The sequence below is a fragment of the Parambassis ranga genome, chromosome 2 (genome assembly GCF_900634625.1).
Source record: "Parambassis ranga chromosome 2, fParRan2.1, whole genome shotgun sequence".
Taxonomy (NCBI): Eukaryota; Metazoa; Chordata; class Actinopteri; family Ambassidae; genus Parambassis; species Parambassis ranga.
The window spans coordinates 29,765,985-29,784,276 of NC_041023.1; the positions used below are offsets into that span (position 1 = coordinate 29,765,985).

Here is an 18,292-nt window from a genome sequence, read left to right on the forward strand (position 1 = left end):
CAGTGTCACTTTCACACAAGCTCATTTATAACCTCCAGACGTGACCCTTATCTATCTCTCCATTAGCCTCATCTCACAAGAAAAAAGGGGACATCCTGCAGCCGTGCGACACCGAGTACCCCAGCTTTGTGTACGAGTCGTCAGTCAAAGAGACCAACAGCATTATTAAGTGTGGACGATGCCAGAAGTAAGCACACGCTCACGCACACTTATGCACACATAAATAGCATTGCAGTCCTCACTAAGCCCTACACCAGTCATATTAAATTGTCCCTCCAAAATCCATTTTCTACGGCTTTGCTCTGCCCTGCGTGCTGAGAGCAGAGTGTATTTATGCAAGAGTGTCAGGAAGAGGGAAATAAGTAGAAAGGAACTGAATTAGATTAGGGTGCGTGGGGTTGGAGAAGCACATGTAAAGTGAGAATGTTTTAAGAGAGGAAATGAACAAAAAAAGCAGCTGGAGAGAGTGAGTGACAGAAACAAAGATGGAAAGCAATGGGAGGCAAATGGAGGAGGAGGAGAGAGAGAGGAAAGAATCCCAGATAGTGAGGTTGAATGTGAGCGCCCTCATAAGGCCACATGTGGTACAACACATCTGCTTACAACTCATACAAGGTCAGATTTTTAACAGTGCTTTTTAGTAAACATGCACCATAGGTAGTGTGAAACTGCTAATTTAATGATTGTTATTTTCATGTTTTTAATCAGTGTAATGTTTTTCTTGTCAGGATGTTTGTAGTGCAACAGATACCACAGAGCAACCTGTTGATGTTGGTGGTGCAAGCTGACTGTGACTGCTCCAGACAGTTCCCATCTATCACCTTGCAGCCAGAGGAAGTCAAATATATCCTTTAATATTCATATAATTATGTGGTGGATTCTAGTTGTCTAGCACTCTTACACTTGCTCTGCAGATGCACACACAGATTGCAGTGAACACTGTGGACTTGACTTAATTGGGCATGCATGTTTTCCTTAAGATGTACACTTCAAATCAGTACCAAATGGTGAACTCCATGCAACGAGAATTAAGTTAAACTGACTGAAGTGATGTTCAAAAGCACATCTGCTCTAAGCATCATTGCTGAGTGCTATAGCCATCACCAAAGTAAACCTAACAGATTGGCACCTCATGGTATCACCACACAGCCTTCACTTTACGTCAGGCATTCACAGTGGATGGATATATTGTTACTGCTTGTATAGCTGCTATGTTGTATCATTGAAATATGCAAGACAGCCGTCTTCTTGTTGCTCCTTGACCCCGCTGCACATAACGCATCGGTAAAGTGTGACAGAATGAGGTCTGAGAAGATTCGCAGACGCCCTGAGTCTTGCCACGCTTATCACCCACAGGTCAGCTTCTCATTACTCCACTTCCTGACACATACATACATCTTCATTCAATAATTTAAATTATGTGAGAAAGTGAAGAATGTAATCATTTCTCTGTTCTGTCCCTGTAGGAGAATGCCAACGACTGTGGAGGGGCTTCTTTTATATCCCTGTCAGACTCGCTCTTCTTCCTCTGTCTCTTCTTTTCCGCACTTGTTTCCTGATCATGGACAATTGCGCCATGTCACCCTTTCCCTGTGAAGGAAGAGGCTGGAACAAATTCAGAGATCACCTGTGGTGGATTTTTTTGTTAAACAACACATTTAGCTCACAGTGGCTGAAGGACTCTCATGGTTTATGAGCATGTGTTGGTGAACTCTTGAGAAATCACATTTGAACTGACATTACAGAGAAAAATGAAAAGCAAGTTAATGGCCTGTTGTTGCCATGGATACTTTTCTATTAGTTATTTTCTCATGCACCGCTTTGCATCTTAGAATGAAAAAAGGGACTAAAGAGGTCGCAGCTGAAACTATGACGTGCATTTATAAAAGAGGATTATGAGTCAGAAGGTGCAACACAACAAAGTCCAATGGAGGATCAAAACATGTTTCTCATTTCCCATTTCCCCCTGAGCTGAAGATTGCAAATGCACACGTGCATATTATATATGCAGAAGCAAGCATGCATATTTTCATAACATCATCCACAATGCTTTATCTGCAGACGTTGCTTTTTTGTATTGTTGAATAAAGCTCCTGAGAGGGGTGGGACACCGCTGTCTATTTTTTAAACAATAATGGCACAGTGATAAGAAGGTATTCACAACCGAGCTATATAAATGAAAATGATATTTATGTAGAATGATCATATGTAATAAAGTTAAAGAGGATGAGGTTTATTTATTTTTTTGTTTATTTTTTTTTTACTTTCCCAAAAATATTTGTTTGAAGGAAAATGTCTGTCTGCCTTTTGTCTTCATCAGGTGTGTCTTTCTGTGTATTTGTACATACTCTATGTCTACATTTTTTGGGCTGAAAATACAGAAATGTGCTGTAGATCTTCACAGGATGTAATTCTTCAAACTGAAGCTGCATGTGTTTGCCACAAATGATCATTTGCACCCAAACAAATGTTCTAGGAATCAAAACAAATCAGTTTTTATTCATTTATATCTCCTAAATCTGATTAAAACAATATATAATAAATAACAGTGTTACAACAAGTAATGGTTATAGCTGAAGTCATGTTGAAACAACTGTTATCTCAGTGTAAATGAAACTGCATAGCGTATTTTTGTATACATTTGCTTGTGTGTTTTATATATTTTAAGCCTCCTAGTTGCATTTTGGCCTATGAGTGTCCACATATCTTTTTCTATGGTATTTTTTAAAATCACCTTAGAAAGCATGTCTTTACATTGGGCTGATGACACAATTGCCTGAGACTTTGCCTGTTTATGTAACTGAGACATACTGAATGCCTGTGTGTGTGTGTGTGTGTATGCACATTCTTAACTGTGTGTTTTGTCTCAGAGAGGATTTGAAAGTGACTTTAATCACCGGTCCTGCTTTTTGTTTGAGTTTTCCACTGTACAATATGCAGTTTATTGTATGGGTGACATGATCACATTGACTGAAGCCATGATTTGTACCAAGTAAATTAAAATGTCCCTTTTTTGGTTTTTGTACTCCATTTGCTGTCAGTTTTATTTTGTTGTGTGTGGTTTGTTGGTTTTGTACACATAAGAGGAACAAAATAATGTTAACAACAGTTTTATTCAAAAGCAAGGTATTCTCTTTCCATCCTGGTGACATGTCATTTTTAGCTGAAAAGACATTGAAAATATGAACAAAGAAAGGAACACTAGTTGAAGCCTAATAATCAAATCTGTATTATGAAAAAAGTTATTGTTGTACGTGGATGAAAAAAGATAAAAATGTCCACCTCATGAATCATTTGATATATTAACATTAGAAAGTTTCTTTAGTAGTTTCTAAGTGGAGTACACTCACTGAGGGAGTTTATAGCAGGTGTTGTAATGAGCGGATGTGACCAGTGGGGGCGCTGGTTGCCTCGTTGTGTTACATTGTTTTTGTCGCTGCTCTACACCGCCGGGCGGAGAGAGACAGAGAGAGAGACGGGTCAGAGGAAAATGGCGGACGGTGTGGATCACATCGATATTTACGCCGACGTAGAGGAGGAATTCAACCAGGTATTAAGTCTTGCTTTCACCACGCTATCACTAATGTTTAATTATTTAGCATATCTGTATAACCTTTTGATGATAATGTGATTATGAATTGTATTCGCTGGTCAAGATTTGAGCGTCTATCGCATACAGGCCCCTTTAACCATGCTGCAAGCCTGCAGCCTCAACTCGCAGCATTCGTGCTGTTTTGGATATTTGGTCGACCAGGTGTATTGTGTGGGTGTGTGTGTGATAACATACAGTGAGCACTTGCTTCTTTCTGTTTGGGGGTAATTTCTGAGAGGATGTGCTAAAAGGTACCATTTTCATCGTTAGCGCAGTTTCAGGCCGCATCATGGCCGCTGCCAGTGGCGGGCTAACGAAACAAACAGACGAAGGTTTAGTTAGGCGATGCTAACCTCGCAGTTTTTCCAGGACTGTTTGGTAGGCCAAAGTCCCTTTTTAATCTGTTGATAATGACATTATTCAAAGAAAAAGCGGGTCGTTAGATTTAGTCCAACAATCGAATATGTGAATTACACATTATTTATGTAGTTATAGCTTTTGAAAATTAGCTCATTTTAGCATTGAGTGAGCTTGATGTTTTCTTCCTTCTTACACGCAACTTTTTCTTTGCAGGTGGTAGAGATTATATCAGTTTAGACTGATTCAAGAAAAAAAGTTTTGTGGAGCGTATAGAAACAGTGTTTTGAATACATTTACGAAGCAGAATTCAGCGCGTTTTTGCAGTAGGAGTTTGGGCTTAGGACAAGATGCGTTCAGGTTCGCTCGAGTGCTGGTTGTTTCCTAATGAGGTGTTTTTTTTCTACTAAACTTGATATCAACAGAGCTGCTTATTGTGACTTTAAGTAAGTCACATTGTAAAAAAGGTAATGGTTTATGTTACATTAATGTAATTTGTCAAACTTAAAAGTTTCAAATATTTGTTAGGTATTTAACCGTTACTTTGGGACAGGTTTAAGCTCTTGTAAACATCGAAGTGATTTAAAGAGCGGCCTTTGGTAGTTTCCCATGGACTAATGTATTTTAGATGGCAGCACAAGTACTTTTGATTTGTGTCAGCAGCAACCCAAATTGGAAATTTACAGTGTCAATTGAAGCAGCCACAAGCATCACTGAACTGATACAGACATTAAAATGAACATGTGTGCAAGTCTTTCCTGAATGGATGAAGAATCAAATCATTGCGGTCATTCTACACATTTGTACTGGATGTTGCAGAGTGTTTCTTTTCACCTGTGTGTCTGACTGTTAAGCTATTGTCTCAATTACAGGAAGCTGACTACCCGGTCCATGAGCAGATCGATCTATATGATGATGTAATATCTCCATCAGCCAACAATGGAGATGCTCCAGAAGATCGCGAGTACCTGGATGCACTACCTGCACCTGGCGGCACAGAAGGAGGGAAGAGTGCCCCACCAAATGTGGTGTATACCTACACCAGCAAAAGAATTGCGCTGTACATAGGGAACCTTACGTGGGTGGGTGTCAGAGTCTTTGCACGCAGTTTGTGAACTTAAACAAACCAGTAGAGACGCTGATGATGCTGTTTTGGTTTTACAGTGGACAACAGATGAGGACCTGACCGAAGCTATCCGATCGATAGGTATCACAGATGTGCTGGAGATCAAGTTCTTTGAAAACAGAGCCAATGGCCAGTCAAAAGGGTAAAGTATTATTTATCGTATTTATTGTTGTAGAACAGGGGTTCTCAAAGTTTTCATAGCTGAGGCCCAATTTATGAACCCAACATTGGACTGACGGCCGGCAAAGAAAATAAATGAAAAAAAAAAAGAAGAAAACAAATTACATGTATAATCATTTTAATGACCCAGTTGCATCTCTACAGTTTACATTTATTGGTCTGTATCTAGTAATGTGCAATAAACACACATGGGACACACAAGATGAAGGAGGTGGAGTGACATGACTGAAGCTTGTCAAATACTCCACGAGGACAGACAAATCTGTTCGTGTTGCTAAGGTGGCAGAAATAAGAACCAAATCTGTGACTTTTCATACTCCATGAGAAACCATTGTGTAGAACTCTTCATACAGCTCTCCACTGCAGCGCACGTAGCGTCACACACATACAGGTTTTGTTTCTTTTTCGCTGCCAATCATCGGCAGAAGCAGCAGTTTATGTGAACATGTATGAAGCAGAGATATTTGGGAAAACAGGTGGTAAAATCCCAAACAGCAGCAACATCATCCTCCTCCGCATCATGTTTGTTCACCTGCTTCTACTGCTGTGCAACGTCCCCAAAAGTCTCCAAAACCTGCTTGTGTGTGAGGGTGATTGAGAGCTGTGTGAAGAGTTTTACACACATTCCTGCTTCAGAACGTCCCCTGTCCATTCTCACCAACAACTCTACTAATACCTGTGCTCTGCTTCATGTGCAGAAATGAAAAACGTCCCCTGTGAAACAATTTACCACCGCCTGAGTTCCGGACATTTTAGGCTATTTAAACTGGTGTTGCCGGTATATGAAAAATTCATATCACAAATTCACATAATTCATTGCGGGCTGCCATAAATGTTTTTGCAGGCCGCGCATTGAGAACCTATGTTGTAGAATGAAACATGTTGGAAAATGATTGATCGGGCAGATTCATGATTATATTGTGGTTAGTTTCCTCTGCTCATAGATATATATGAAAATACACTAGCTTTTAAAATAGACATTTTTGAGCACTTAGTCATCTGATGGTGTAAGTCCTTTGCTTTTGTTTTTCAGGTTTGCTCTGGTGTGTGTGGGCTCAGAGGGGTCATCCAGGAAGTTAATGGAGCTGCTGTCCAAGAGGGAGCTTCATGGCCAGAATCCCATCGTCACACCATGCAATAAGCAGTCGCTCAGTCAGTTTGAGATGCAATCACGCAAAAGTAATTAGGAAAAGTGCACATTTCTTTAAATCCAGCTTAATAGAAAACAACTCTAAATACCATAAAGAATATGTAGATATTGACTGTATTATCAGTGTTGAACCAGCTCTTGGCCTATAGTGGGGTGACCAGTAAAATATTGAACCGTTAACTCGTGCTTTTCACAGGTACCCAGTCTGGCCAGATGTCCGGGGAAGGAAAAGCTGGTCCTCCTGGTGCTGGACCCCGTGGAGGTTTCCCCATGGGCCGAGGCAGAGGCAAGTTTCCTGGACCACCCGGCCCCGGAGGAGACCGCTTTCCTGGTCCTGTAGGGCCTGGGGGCCCACCACCACACTTTCCCGGTTAGTTTGGTAACAAAGGCTGGTTGTTTGTTGCTTTGAGGTCAAAGACCAGGTCCCTTTCAATTTTAATGCAAGGGTGATTTTAAAAAAAAAAAAAAAAAAAAGTCAAGACCGAAACCTGATCAATCGGAGCATTCGAACAAATTATATCTCCGTCCTTGTTGGAGACAGCTACTATTAGTAGTAGGCTAGTAATAATAAATTATTGGATGAATGCACTGTGAATACATACACAAACAAATTCTTATTGTTAGTTTTTTTTGTGTACGGAGTTCTCGCTGCTGGCAGTGGCCATTCTCTGCACCTAGTGAGGTAACTGGGTCAGTGGAGCTTCATTTTTCTGTTTTCAGGCTTGTTGCCAAGATAAATATTCTGTAGTATTCCAACAGTGTGACAAGAGAACCTATGCTATCAGCTTGGCAGTGCTGCACTGTTAGCACATTCCAGGCATCTTAAATACTCACATTTGCATGCAACCAATGCCATTCTGTTGAAGTTTGCAGTTCTTGTGAAGGATCTAACTATATTCAAATACCTCCTGGCTAGGATCTGTGTCTGCATGTTTTCCTCTTTGCCTGGTTTGTTCAGTTTGACCCACTTTATCTCCAGTTGAACAAATGATCATTTCTGGCTGTAGTTGTCTGCTCACTGACCATTTTCAACACCATTTCTTAACAAGCAGTTTGTCTCAAGCATTATTGGGTGTTCTTGCAACCTTAAACCCCGAACAAATCCTGGATTGGCTGCCCTACATAAGCCGTCAGAGAGAATAGAGTTGCCAGCTTTCCTCTTAATTTTTTTCCCTGTTTTGCGTTTGTTGCCTTCCATCCCACTCTTTTTCCACCCATCTCTTCTTTTGCTTAGTGGCTGGTGCCCCATGCTGTGACAGGTCTTCAGTTAGCAGCCAGTAGAATACAAAGGGAAGAGTTGTGATGGGTTTGCTTTCTTCCCCATTAGGCTTGGAGATGAGACCAGATCTGGTTAGGCACCAAGATGGCCCACTGATGGATATGAATTTCAATCCCTTCCCGCCGGGGGGCAGGAACGGGAGCTGGCATGGCAGAGGTGAAACACCTCGATTGATCCGATTGACACGATCAATGTTTTTTTCTAAGCCGCAGATGTTTATTGGAAGGAATCATGCTTCTGAAACAGCTGTCTTTACTTCTGAATTAGGGATGTTGGCACCAGACAAATACATTTGAGGTCAGTTTAGGTTTCAGAATCAAGCAAAATTGTGTTAGTCTGAGATCTTTCATGGAGTTGAACAAGATTGTTAAAATGTGTTCAAGCCAAAAGTATTTGTCCCTATTTGCTGCATTACAAGTTAATTTGCCATTCAACATAACATGCTCTTTTGGAGCTGTTGGAAGCTTTTAGCTGTTAGTTAGTTGTTGAAGGAAAAGAAAGTCAGGATAAAATGCAAGACCTCCAGTAAAAACACAGCCTGCCTGAGTGTTTTTTTTTCTTATCTGTTCAGTTGCTTCTTGTTTTACTTTTCAGCATCTTGTTTCTTTGTCATTGTTCCTTTAAGCAGCAGCTTCTCCTTATCTGTCTGTCATTGTCCCACCTCCGAACTGCCACAATTAAATGGCATCAATGTATGAAGTGTGCATGAAAAGTACAGTATATTAGATGAAGACAAACACTTAGAGCTCAGCACACCTGTTTCTCAATTATTTGTTAAAATTGTGCGGACAGTTCTTTGTGGACATAAAAAAAACTATTCATTGTGTATCTTTTGTCTCTTTTATCTTCTCTTCAGGTGGAATGCAGGGTCCTCCACGCCCCCCTCCCGGCCCACCTGGTCCTCCTGGCCCACCAGGACCTCCACCTCCTGGCCAGGGCCTCCCCCCTCCCCTAGCTGGTCCTCCAAACCGTGGCGACAGGCCTCCTCCTCCTGTTCTCTTCCCTGGTCAGTTTGGCCAGCCACCAATGGGACCCCTTCCTCCAGGTCCACCTCCTCCAGGTTATGGTCCTCCTCCAGGGCCTCCACCTCCTCAACAAGGCCCACCACCTCCAGGACCCTTCCCTCCTCGTCCCCCCGGTCCCATTGGACCCCCAATGGCTTTGGCTCCACCTCCACACATGCCTGGTCCCCCACCAGGTGGTCCTCCACCAGCTCCCCATGTAAACCCAGCCTTCTTCCCCCCACCTGGAAACAACAGCATGCCCCCCAATGACAGCCGAGGACCCCCAGGACCAAACGATCCATACGGGCGCCCGCCACCATATGAGAGGGGAGACTACGGTCCAGGGGGCCGGTAAGAATGGTTTAACAAAATGTATGCCCGTTTCATGTTCCTCTTTTAGATTTAGAAACATGTAATTAGGGATGCACCAAATTTTTTGCCGTAAATGGCCCAAAAGTGCATTTTCGGTTTTCAGCTGAAACAGGATGTTGTTGTGATGACGCTCCAGCATGTCTGCGGTGTCTTTTCTTGCTAAAGCGTCTTCTAAGCAAAGAGGCTGAGACGGGCCGTGGAGTGAAATTCTTAAAAGTACACTCGTAGTCCGCCTGCACGCGTTTCACTACTCGGATTCTTTACACTTCATCACAGTATTCATCCGCATTATAAAGATCATACTTGGAGCACACGCGAAAATAATCCAGGCAGCGTGGATGCATAGAACCATTTGAAGCGCACAGCGTGCCCTCGCTGTCTGATGTGTTCAGTCAGATCCTGCAGTGCCTTAAAAAATCATAGACAGGCTATGATGTTCTGATTTACTATATATGTGACTGTCAGATTTATTTTTCTGCTGGACGTTTTTTTTTATGCACTGGCCCTATTTAAATAACATGTACACGTAATACATGAGTGGGGTCAAGCTAAGTTATTTTATTTTATATTGTGCATTGTTGGAATGTGCTAAATAAATATTTTCAATTGCTTTATTCTTTGAAACATTAATATTAAGTTGTGCATTTGCAATGCCTTGATTTTAGTGAGGTTAGTACACAGTTAAAGCCATAAGTGCAATGGTACTAATGATTGGCTTAATACGGTTTGTTTCGGTTTTCGGCCTTGGATAATTCATTTTCGGGTTTCGGTTTCTGCCAAAAAATTTTCATTTCGGTGCATCCCTACATGTAATGAATATATCAGTCTGCTTACAGTTACAGCTTACAGCTAGTCTGAAATGTAATTTGTGCTCCTGTCCTTGTGTCTGTGACTTTGTAGGGAAATGGAGGTTTCACGGACCCCACTGAGTGAAGCAGAGTTTGAGGAGATCATGAACAGGAATAGAGCCATCTCCTCTAGTGCTATATCCAGGGCTGTGTCTGATGCCAGTGCAGGTAATGCATTGTGGTGCATGTTCTGTGTAATTATGAGTGAACAGTTCTAACATAACATTATAATATCTCTGTAGCTGATTATGGCAGTGCTATTGAGACCTTGGTGACGGCCATCAGTCTGATTAAGCAGTCCAAAGTGTCAGCAGACGACCGCTGTAAGGTCCTCATCAGTTCCCTGCAGGACTGCCTGCATGGCATCGAGTCAAAAAGCTACGGCTCTGCCTCCAGGTAGGCCCATTAAATATCACACAGATGTTCAGTACAAGGTCAAGACATGAAACCAGTTGGATACAGTCATTCTTTAAATGATGGCCTATTGATAATTCGTTGTCTCTGCCAGGCGAGAACGTTCCAGAGAACGTGACCACAGCCGTTCGAGGGAAAAGAGCCGGCGACACAAGTCGCGCAGTCGTGACAGGCATGAAGACTATTACCGAGAACGCAGCCGAGAGCGAGATCGCCATCGTGAGAGGGATCGGGACCGAGATAGGGAGAGAGAGAGGGAGAGGGAGTACCGACATCGCTAGCCAGTACCGGAGGTGGGTACAACTTGTCTTTACTGTTGTGTTTGTTCTTAGATACGAAACAAGGGGAAAACACCAATGCTGAGATTTTAAGTTTTAACACTTATACCGCTCAGGTAGGTGTTAAGGTAAGTCAGCTGTTTTCTCTTTGGACACTGTTAATATGTATATTGTCTCATAAAATGTATGTAACACACTTTGTATGTATTCACTCTGCTGCTTGGACAGCACATTGGGGTTTGTAAGAGTTGTATCTGTGCTGGAGGTCCCTCAAACCTAGTAATACTGACAGTCACTGGAACTTCACTATGGATAAATTTGTAACTTTTTTGGTCTACAGGCTTCAGGGGCTGGTTAAAATAAAAAGTACAAATGGTTGGATGGGATTATGTGTTATCTGCCTTTTTGGTAGTACAGATATCCAACTCATTAAGATTGTATACAAAGAGCAAATTAACTTTTACCAGTAACCCTAGCCAGTGGTCCAAATGTTAAGCATAACTGTGTTTTGAAAATGAAGAATGAGTACTAAATTGCCCTTACATGACATGTAAATTTACATTTTAATGTGACTGCTAAGTTGGTTTGTCAGCATGCCTGTATCGAGTGCCTTCACTGAATGGGGGGGTTTTAAAACATAAACATTTGTAGTACAGATTTAGCACTTTATATGGCCTGTTTATACAGATAGGGTTGTGTTTACTTTTGTGTGTGTGTAATTACCAGTATTAGTTGAGTATACCAAATAAGACATTGGTATGTTATAAGAGAAAGTAAGGCTTTTTCAAAGAGTGTCATTTTTGGACAGAAAAGAATTCTTAATGTAATGGTGCCATATTTGCATGCCAGTAATATCACCTGACATTTTATTGGTGTGAAGTGTCGTACTGCACCTCGGTTTAAGACATTGAGGTGACATGAAAAATGCTCATGCATGTAACTTTGATATAATGTTCTTACCACATAGATGTGATGATGATGTTCAAATGCAGGTGTAATTTGTCACAATGTCTTCAAGGCTAAAGTCAGGGAAAAACGGCACAGTTTGATCAGTATCTCAAAGCTGAAATAATTGGATGTGCCAGCGCTTGTTTATGTTAAAAATCGGTATATAATACATTACTATTTTTTTTTTTTAAATTAGAAAATCACACATGAACCTAGAAAAAACAAAGGCTAGGATGATGAAAATCAGTGTTTTGGGATCCCAAGTTTTCTCTGATTCTGCTGAGCACCCAAAGGGTCATGGAGGGGGATTTGTGTGGGTATTAAAGTCTGAGTGAGAAGAAGATGTGCTGACTTGCTGTTCTCCTTTCTCAACGTACTCTTATCGTCAGAAAAGAATGGTTTCCCATTTTAGCATCCCTTTAAAATTGACAAATTAGACATTCAACACTTAACATCATCCATTGTACTACATTGTTTTTCCTAATAACATTGAAGACTCCCTATGAATTCTAATCAGAAATTTGGGCAGCTGTCTTCTCTGCCGAAAGCAATGTGTCTGTGCATAATCCTGTAAATTTGGTGGTCCACCTAATATAATTTATGTGCAGGAATTACTGAATACAGACAGCTAAGGGACCACCCACTCACACAGTGGTTACCACCTGCGGCATTCTACAATGTAATACTGTAGTACTGTTATAACACATGAGGACAGGACAGTTGGGGGGGAAAAATAGTCCATAAAAGAATTCTCAGTCACCCTTTAAGTGCTCTGTAAGACTCAGTGGAATTTCATTTGTAAGAACTTGTAAAACAGAATTGTGCGGTGAAATGTTTACATCTTTATTGTCAGTCCACCATATTCATGATTACATGCTTATTGTTATTCAACATTGATGCAAATTTAAAAAATTGACTTTGGCTGCACTGTTAAATGTAAACAGATTTATAATCCCTACATGGCAAGAAATCATACGGATATTTGAGATTTTGTTTTGGCATGATATGTGGATGGCTGTAGATAGATTACTACAGTATTTAAAGTGTTTTTTGCTTGCAAATTATATGAAGGAAACACTTTCAGGCTAATGGCCTGAGGGTTGCTGGTGCATGTTGATGACCATCAGTGTTAGGAGTCCACACTTTATAATTGGGATGGTGATTTCTTCTGTTGGTCATTTGCGTGTTGAATCACTTGTCTTCATTTTTTGGACCTGTGGTTGAATAGTGTACAAACAATTCTGCGTAGTTCTAATGTCCTTTCCTGTCCCTGTCTGTAGTGTTGTGTTTAAATCAGTCTATTTGGTTACATGGATCCTTCAGCCTCTCTGTGTAAGTGCAGCACCCCAGTATTATTTCTCATAGTTTTAACTTTAATAATGTGGTTGCACTGAGTGCAGGAATATGCCTGTACATTGGGCATTTTTATGCACTTTATTTTTTTTTGCATACAAATATTAGCTGGGGTGGTCTAACATGTGGAGTTGCTGAACTTTGATAATAAGCCAAAAACAAAAGAATGTAACTTGGTTACTGTTTTGGTCATTTTTCATAATAGTGAAGAGTTGTTGCGTTTTTAGCTTTCAGTGCTAGCTGAGTTGATCTGTTTCATCCACTTATCTTGTAGTGTTTTCCTGCAATCAAAGGCTTTGTGTCCACTGGCATCATCTGATCAAAATATTACTGTACTGAACTTACATAGATTTCAAATTCTTTACATTTGTATGATAGCTTTTGGACAGTTTCCACAACCTTTAAGGTACAACAGTCTCCTGAGATTTCCAGTGGGCACAAAGTCCAGTGAACATTTGGTAATGTGTAGATGCTCAAAAATGCATTTATTGAGTCACTTTATGTGTTTAAATGTTTCTTGCATTTTGAATGAAATGACCAAAGACAAAAAAAGTGGGCAAAAGTTTCATGTCCATATGTCCACTTTCCATACCTTTGCATTTTAATATGATAAAATCAATTTGTTAATCTGGAAATATGGATGCCAAGCAAATCTGTTTCTGTTCATATTACTATCCAGTGCATAGCGTTTGTACCAGATTTAGGTGTATGTGAGTGTTGTTGATTGCAGCCCTTTTACAAATAAGCTACTCGTTGATGGCAAACCAGGGTCAAACAGTTTGTTATGCAAAAAATATTATTATTTACGTTACTTAAGCAATTTTCCCCTGGGATTAATGAAGTATTTCTGATTCTGATTTCCAGACTGTTACTGAGACATTTTTTTAAACAAAGTAGCTGCAGCCAGATCCAAAGAATATCTTAAAATGTGCATGTTATTTTTATTGGCTAACAGGGGCTCCACTGTTTGCAAAAAACAAATCTGTAAAAAATAAAAAATGGTCTGCGTATCACAGGTTAACAAATTTCCTAATGTATTGTGTGTCCAACTGCTAATCATCAATAGATTGTCATCATTTTAAAATTCTGTTAATGAATAACAGCGAACACCAAAATGCTACAGATGCAGATATAATGTAGGAACAGGTAAGTATGACACATGAGGTGCTTTGTAGTGGACTGTTTGACCCTGGTTTGCCTGTTCTTCATTTCTGTATTAACTGACACTATGCTATTTGTTTTTTCTCTGGATTATAATATCCTATAATTAACCCAATTTAGTTCATATGTCAAGTGAATTATTGACCTGATATTTTAAATGTAATAACCACTGAAAATGATTCATTACATTAACTTACTGCTTAAACTGTGAAAAGGAGTGCCATGAGTTTCACTGCTGTGTTTATGCAAGCTGGTTATTGTTACACTGTTTACATCTACAACAGTAAACCTTTAAATGCATCAGTCCTAGAATCTGAGGAAACCGTGTTTGAAATGACTTTCTGTAACAGAAATGGTCATTTCATCTCATAAATGTAACATTCTTTTTTTAAAATGTGATCAGGTCAGAGGGCAGATGTTGCAGCCACAGTTTTATCAAGAGGTAGTCCTTCCTAATTTCTGCACCTCGCATGCTTGACTTTTACAGCATAAGCAGACATTTTTCTAGGGTTCCACTACATCACTTTTTTTAATGTGATAATACTGATTGCTTTTGATGGCCAGTCAGCAGTTGAGGCAACATTATATTCCCTGCTCTGTCTGAGTCTGTGCCTTTCACTTTGTAGCTTTGTGTTTCGATCTTCTGCTGTTTTTGTCATTTGTGTCTTTCTTTTGTGGTCCCTAGTTTCCTGGAAAACATGGTGGTCTTATTTCTATTACATTCCACAAAGTGCCTTTCAGTACCTAGATGAAAATATAAAAAATATATTGGTGGCTGTGCTCATTTTCTTAATGTTTCCAGAAAGATACTAACACAACTTTAATTTGCAGACCAGCTATTAAGATAGACCCCTACATACTGGTGTCTTACACACTCAAAACAAGTGGCCTTAAAATCTTAGCGCTTCTAGTTTTTTAAGTCAAAATAAACAGTAAAAAAAAAAAACTTTGCTGAGATTCATTAATCTCATGTTGTGGTGGCTAACATCAGTGCAGGTCTAGTTTTTGTTCCACATATATATTTGGCTAAATATACAAAAATACAACTGTGATGGTTTTTAAGTACACATTTCAGGGTATTTGTATTTCATATGCAAACCTCTGTATGCATGCAGATACTTGTCATAGCAACAGTGGGTAAATTCAATTTAGAGACAACTGTTGATGTACTTTTTGTGTGTGAATAACTGATAGATTTCAGAACTGTTGAAATGTGCATGCCCCGTTTCTCTGTCTGTGCCAGGGTTGGGGGAAATACACAGTAGGTGGAGTTCTAATGGAATTTAACTTCTGATAAATGTCTCATTTAAAGAGGCTTGTCTGCTCACACGTCTGTCTGAATAAGCTGTTCAGACGCCAACATTGTGACTCAGCTTGACAGTGAATTGAACCCAGCCCTGGTGTATACACTATGTGTATGTGTAGTTGTAGAGGTTTAATTATGGTGGGGGGAGTGTTCACTGTTGGGCTGGCTCGAAACCAAACTCCACCCTTCATTTTGACACCTTTCAGCTCACGAGGATCAAGGATGGATGGAAAGAAAAGGAGGAACGCTTTCAGTGCACCAGTCCCTGCCCACCCTGCATGACCGGACAGGATTGCAACCACCATCTCTTCCTCCACCCCCCCTCCATTTCTCCTCTCCTCTCCTTCTCCACCCATCCTTCTCTGTCTGTTGTCTGCCTGACTAAGTGCAAGCGGATGGACGACCCTGACCTGTGTAAGGCTGTGTTATCCAAACGTCTAAACTCATGGTAACTAAAAAACTTTCCAAACAGCTCTTTTATTTTTATGATGTTTTATTTGACTTGACAATGAGTATCTGTGGCGCTTTTTTGCAAGAGAAACAAAACAATGGCCCGTTTGATCCTCCAAATAGAAGACGCAAACGTTACATCCTATCTGTTCTTTGTTTTTTGTCTTTTTTTTTTTCTTTTTTTTGGCGCGCTGTACTGTGTACATTCAGTTTAGAGGTCAGTTTTTATAGGGTCCATGTTGGCTGTTTTCTCCCCTCCCTCCCTTTCATTCTCATTGATTCTTTTCATGATTAGTATGTTTGTAAATGTCTCTGCTTTTTGATTAAAAACTAGATGGTGTTGTAATAAAAATGTTTACTGAGGTACACTCTGCATTTGGTGAATTCCTCTACCTGTTTGGTTCATTTATATTAAATGTATATTTTGAGCTGAAATGTTTTTCATATTGAATTTATCTACTTTTTAGATGGAAGGTTTTAGCAAGGATTTCTTTTTGTCATGTTTTTTTTTCTTCAAATGGATAAAACTTTTACAAGGTAAGGTTATAGATGAGATGAATGTACTGCCGTGCATTGTTCACTTAACCGTAGCTTGATAGGTTTTGAGCAGCTTTGGACCACACACCATAAACCAAAACAGTTTCTGATCTTTTGTTCATGTGTAATCACACCGAATAATCACCACCAAAAGGGTTCATAAGCAGAATTGTCTTTCTATGTTTTGTTGTTGTGAAAAACTGATGTTAGATCCCTCCAACACATGTCAACTTTTGTAGTAAAAAAAATCACACTGAAGCCAAATTTGTCATTTGGCATGTCTTCACATTTTAAGACTTTGCCCATTGTCACTCATTTATATAAACACCAAGGACACATGCAAATTTGTTCATTTTTCAATGATGCAAAACGTACCATTGACATCGTCACATCCCACGCAGCACTTTTTATCCTGCCGCTCATGTTAAATGTTCTGCATGTTTGTCAAAGCAGTCTGTTGATACCTTTTTACAAAAGGCTTTCATCACCTCATTTGTTTTTTTTACTTTTATTTCCAAGTTTTGTGTCGGGTTGAGCAAGTTAAAAGCGCCCGGAATTGAGCAAAAAACAAAAAGATGGAAAATATTATCAGGGTCTGTGGCGGTGTAGTGCCACATCAACTGTTTGTTTTGTACTCAAAATGAATATTGATAAAATTAAATATGAGAACTTGTATGAATTAAACAAGGTAAAAAATTACTCAAACTTTTGACCAAAAATTTTACCACAATCTTTCATCTCTCAAACCTCTTGTGTTGAGATGGTTTCTCGTTTGTTAACCTCAAATCCATGAGCATTTACAGAGGTTGGTGAATGTAAAAATTGTGAACTCTAATGATTCATTCAAACCTTTTTAAAACCCTCATGAAGTTCTTGGAAGTGTGTTTTTTGAGTGTTTTATGATTGTTTAACCCTGTAAACTCTGTAACAAGAGTAATGAACCAAAATGTAAATTGGGTTTTGATACAGAAAAAAAATAACCTGGTAAAGTGGGACCGATCAATCACAGCAAGGTAAAAAAAATGTCTGTGGTAAATGATTCCACACATTCAAACAGTTTTTGATGGCCTTTCAAAGTATGTACACATTATGTTGATTCTGTAGAGACTTGCTGCTTTAAAATTGGTCCTCTAAGTCCGAATTAGAACATGTGTATACAGGTCGTTGGTTAAAGTGATCAGTTTTGTGTCACTTGCTTTGTGCTAGCCTCTCTCCACAGGGCTGCAGGTAAGTTTTCTTTTCTAAGGTCAACATGGACTGCAGAAAGAAGCAACGAGGTCTGGCAGACCTGCACAAGCAGTGGGGACGTATTTGTTTTTCAGTATTTAGTTCAACTGTGTAGTGCTAATCATCATCACACCCCCAGATACTTTCTCATCCCCCTGATGTATTGAAGTCTAGCTTCAGACTTGAAACTACTCATTCAGAAGTACAGAGTGAAAAGCTGGACTTTTCCTCAAGTCTGTATGATCAAAAACTAGTTTTAATGTTTAGTTTGGATTAAGTTAGCGGTTAAGTTAGTTTCATTTAAATAATTGCTATGAATTATATATTTGTTGTCTTCGAGTTATATATTTACTTGACAGGGAGGCAAACAATTGTAATTGATCTAAATAAAATAAACCAATTTTTTTTCAAATTCATTTTGGTTTTATGGTTTTGTTTTTTGAGCCAATGGAGTTTTGGTAAATATTCACATCTACAGGTAACTTATAAGAATAAAACATTTATTTTACCAAATTATTATTGTTTTTCATGTTAAAAACTCATAAAGAAATCATTTAAAAGGATCACACAAGGGTGACAAATTATAAAAATTATAAATTTGTTCCACAAATAGCTGTGAATTTAGCAAGGGGACTACCTTGCTTCATCGATGGTATAAATATGAGCTGAACATATCAGATATTTTGACATAAGAGTTGGTAGAAAATGAC

General features: G+C 39.5%; 2 protein-coding genes across 7 annotated transcripts in view; both read left to right on the forward strand.

Moving 5' to 3' along the window:
• Nucleotides 1–2,999, forward strand: part of cacna2d4a (calcium channel, voltage-dependent, alpha 2/delta subunit 4a) — a 68,557-nt gene extending 65,558 nt beyond the window's left edge. For all 5 annotated transcript variants that reach the window (XM_028399269.1, XM_028399273.1, XM_028399272.1 and 2 more), the window contains 4 exons: nucleotides 67–187; nucleotides 729–844; nucleotides 1,274–1,356; nucleotides 1,467–2,999. In XM_028399269.1, coding sequence (XP_028255070.1) covers nucleotides 67–187; nucleotides 729–844; nucleotides 1,274–1,356; nucleotides 1,467–1,559 — 413 coding nt within the window. In that variant the 3' untranslated portion in view covers nucleotides 1,560–2,999. The remainder of the gene's footprint in view (nucleotides 1–66; nucleotides 188–728; nucleotides 845–1,273; nucleotides 1,357–1,466) is intronic.
• Nucleotides 3,000–3,440: 441 nt separating this feature from the next.
• Nucleotides 3,441–17,966, forward strand: cpsf6 (cleavage and polyadenylation specific factor 6). 2 transcript variants are annotated; one of them, XM_028399975.1, is made up of 11 exons: nucleotides 3,441–3,550; nucleotides 4,822–5,031; nucleotides 5,114–5,217; nucleotides 6,289–6,434; nucleotides 6,602–6,775; nucleotides 7,733–7,840; nucleotides 8,541–9,039; nucleotides 9,961–10,076; nucleotides 10,151–10,304; nucleotides 10,417–10,615; nucleotides 15,575–17,966. In XM_028399975.1, the coding sequence occupies exons 1-10, from the start codon at nucleotides 3,491–3,493 to the stop codon at nucleotides 10,601–10,603; spliced, it is 1,758 nt and encodes a 585-aa protein (XP_028255776.1). In that variant the 5' UTR covers nucleotides 3,441–3,490; the 3' UTR covers nucleotides 10,604–10,615; nucleotides 15,575–17,966. The 2 variants fall into 2 exon arrangements, with proteins under 2 accessions (XP_028255776.1, XP_028255777.1); XM_028399976.1 differs by lacking the exon at nucleotides 7,733–7,840.
• Nucleotides 17,967–18,292: the final 326 nt, after the last annotated feature.

Excerpts from the sequence above, each read along its gene's own strand:
- cpsf6 (XM_028399975.1), top strand. The coding sequence starts at position 3,491 with ATGGCGGACGGTGTGGATCACATCGATATTTACGCCGACGTAGAGGAG. Across the intron at positions 5,218-6,288 it reads GCCAATGGCCAGTCAAAAGG|GTTTGCTCTGGTGTGTGTGG; the intron begins GTAAAGTATTAT and ends TTTGTTTTTCAG. Across the intron at positions 10,305-10,416 it reads AGCTACGGCTCTGCCTCCAG|GCGAGAACGTTCCAGAGAAC; the intron begins GTAGGCCCATTA and ends TGTCTCTGCCAG.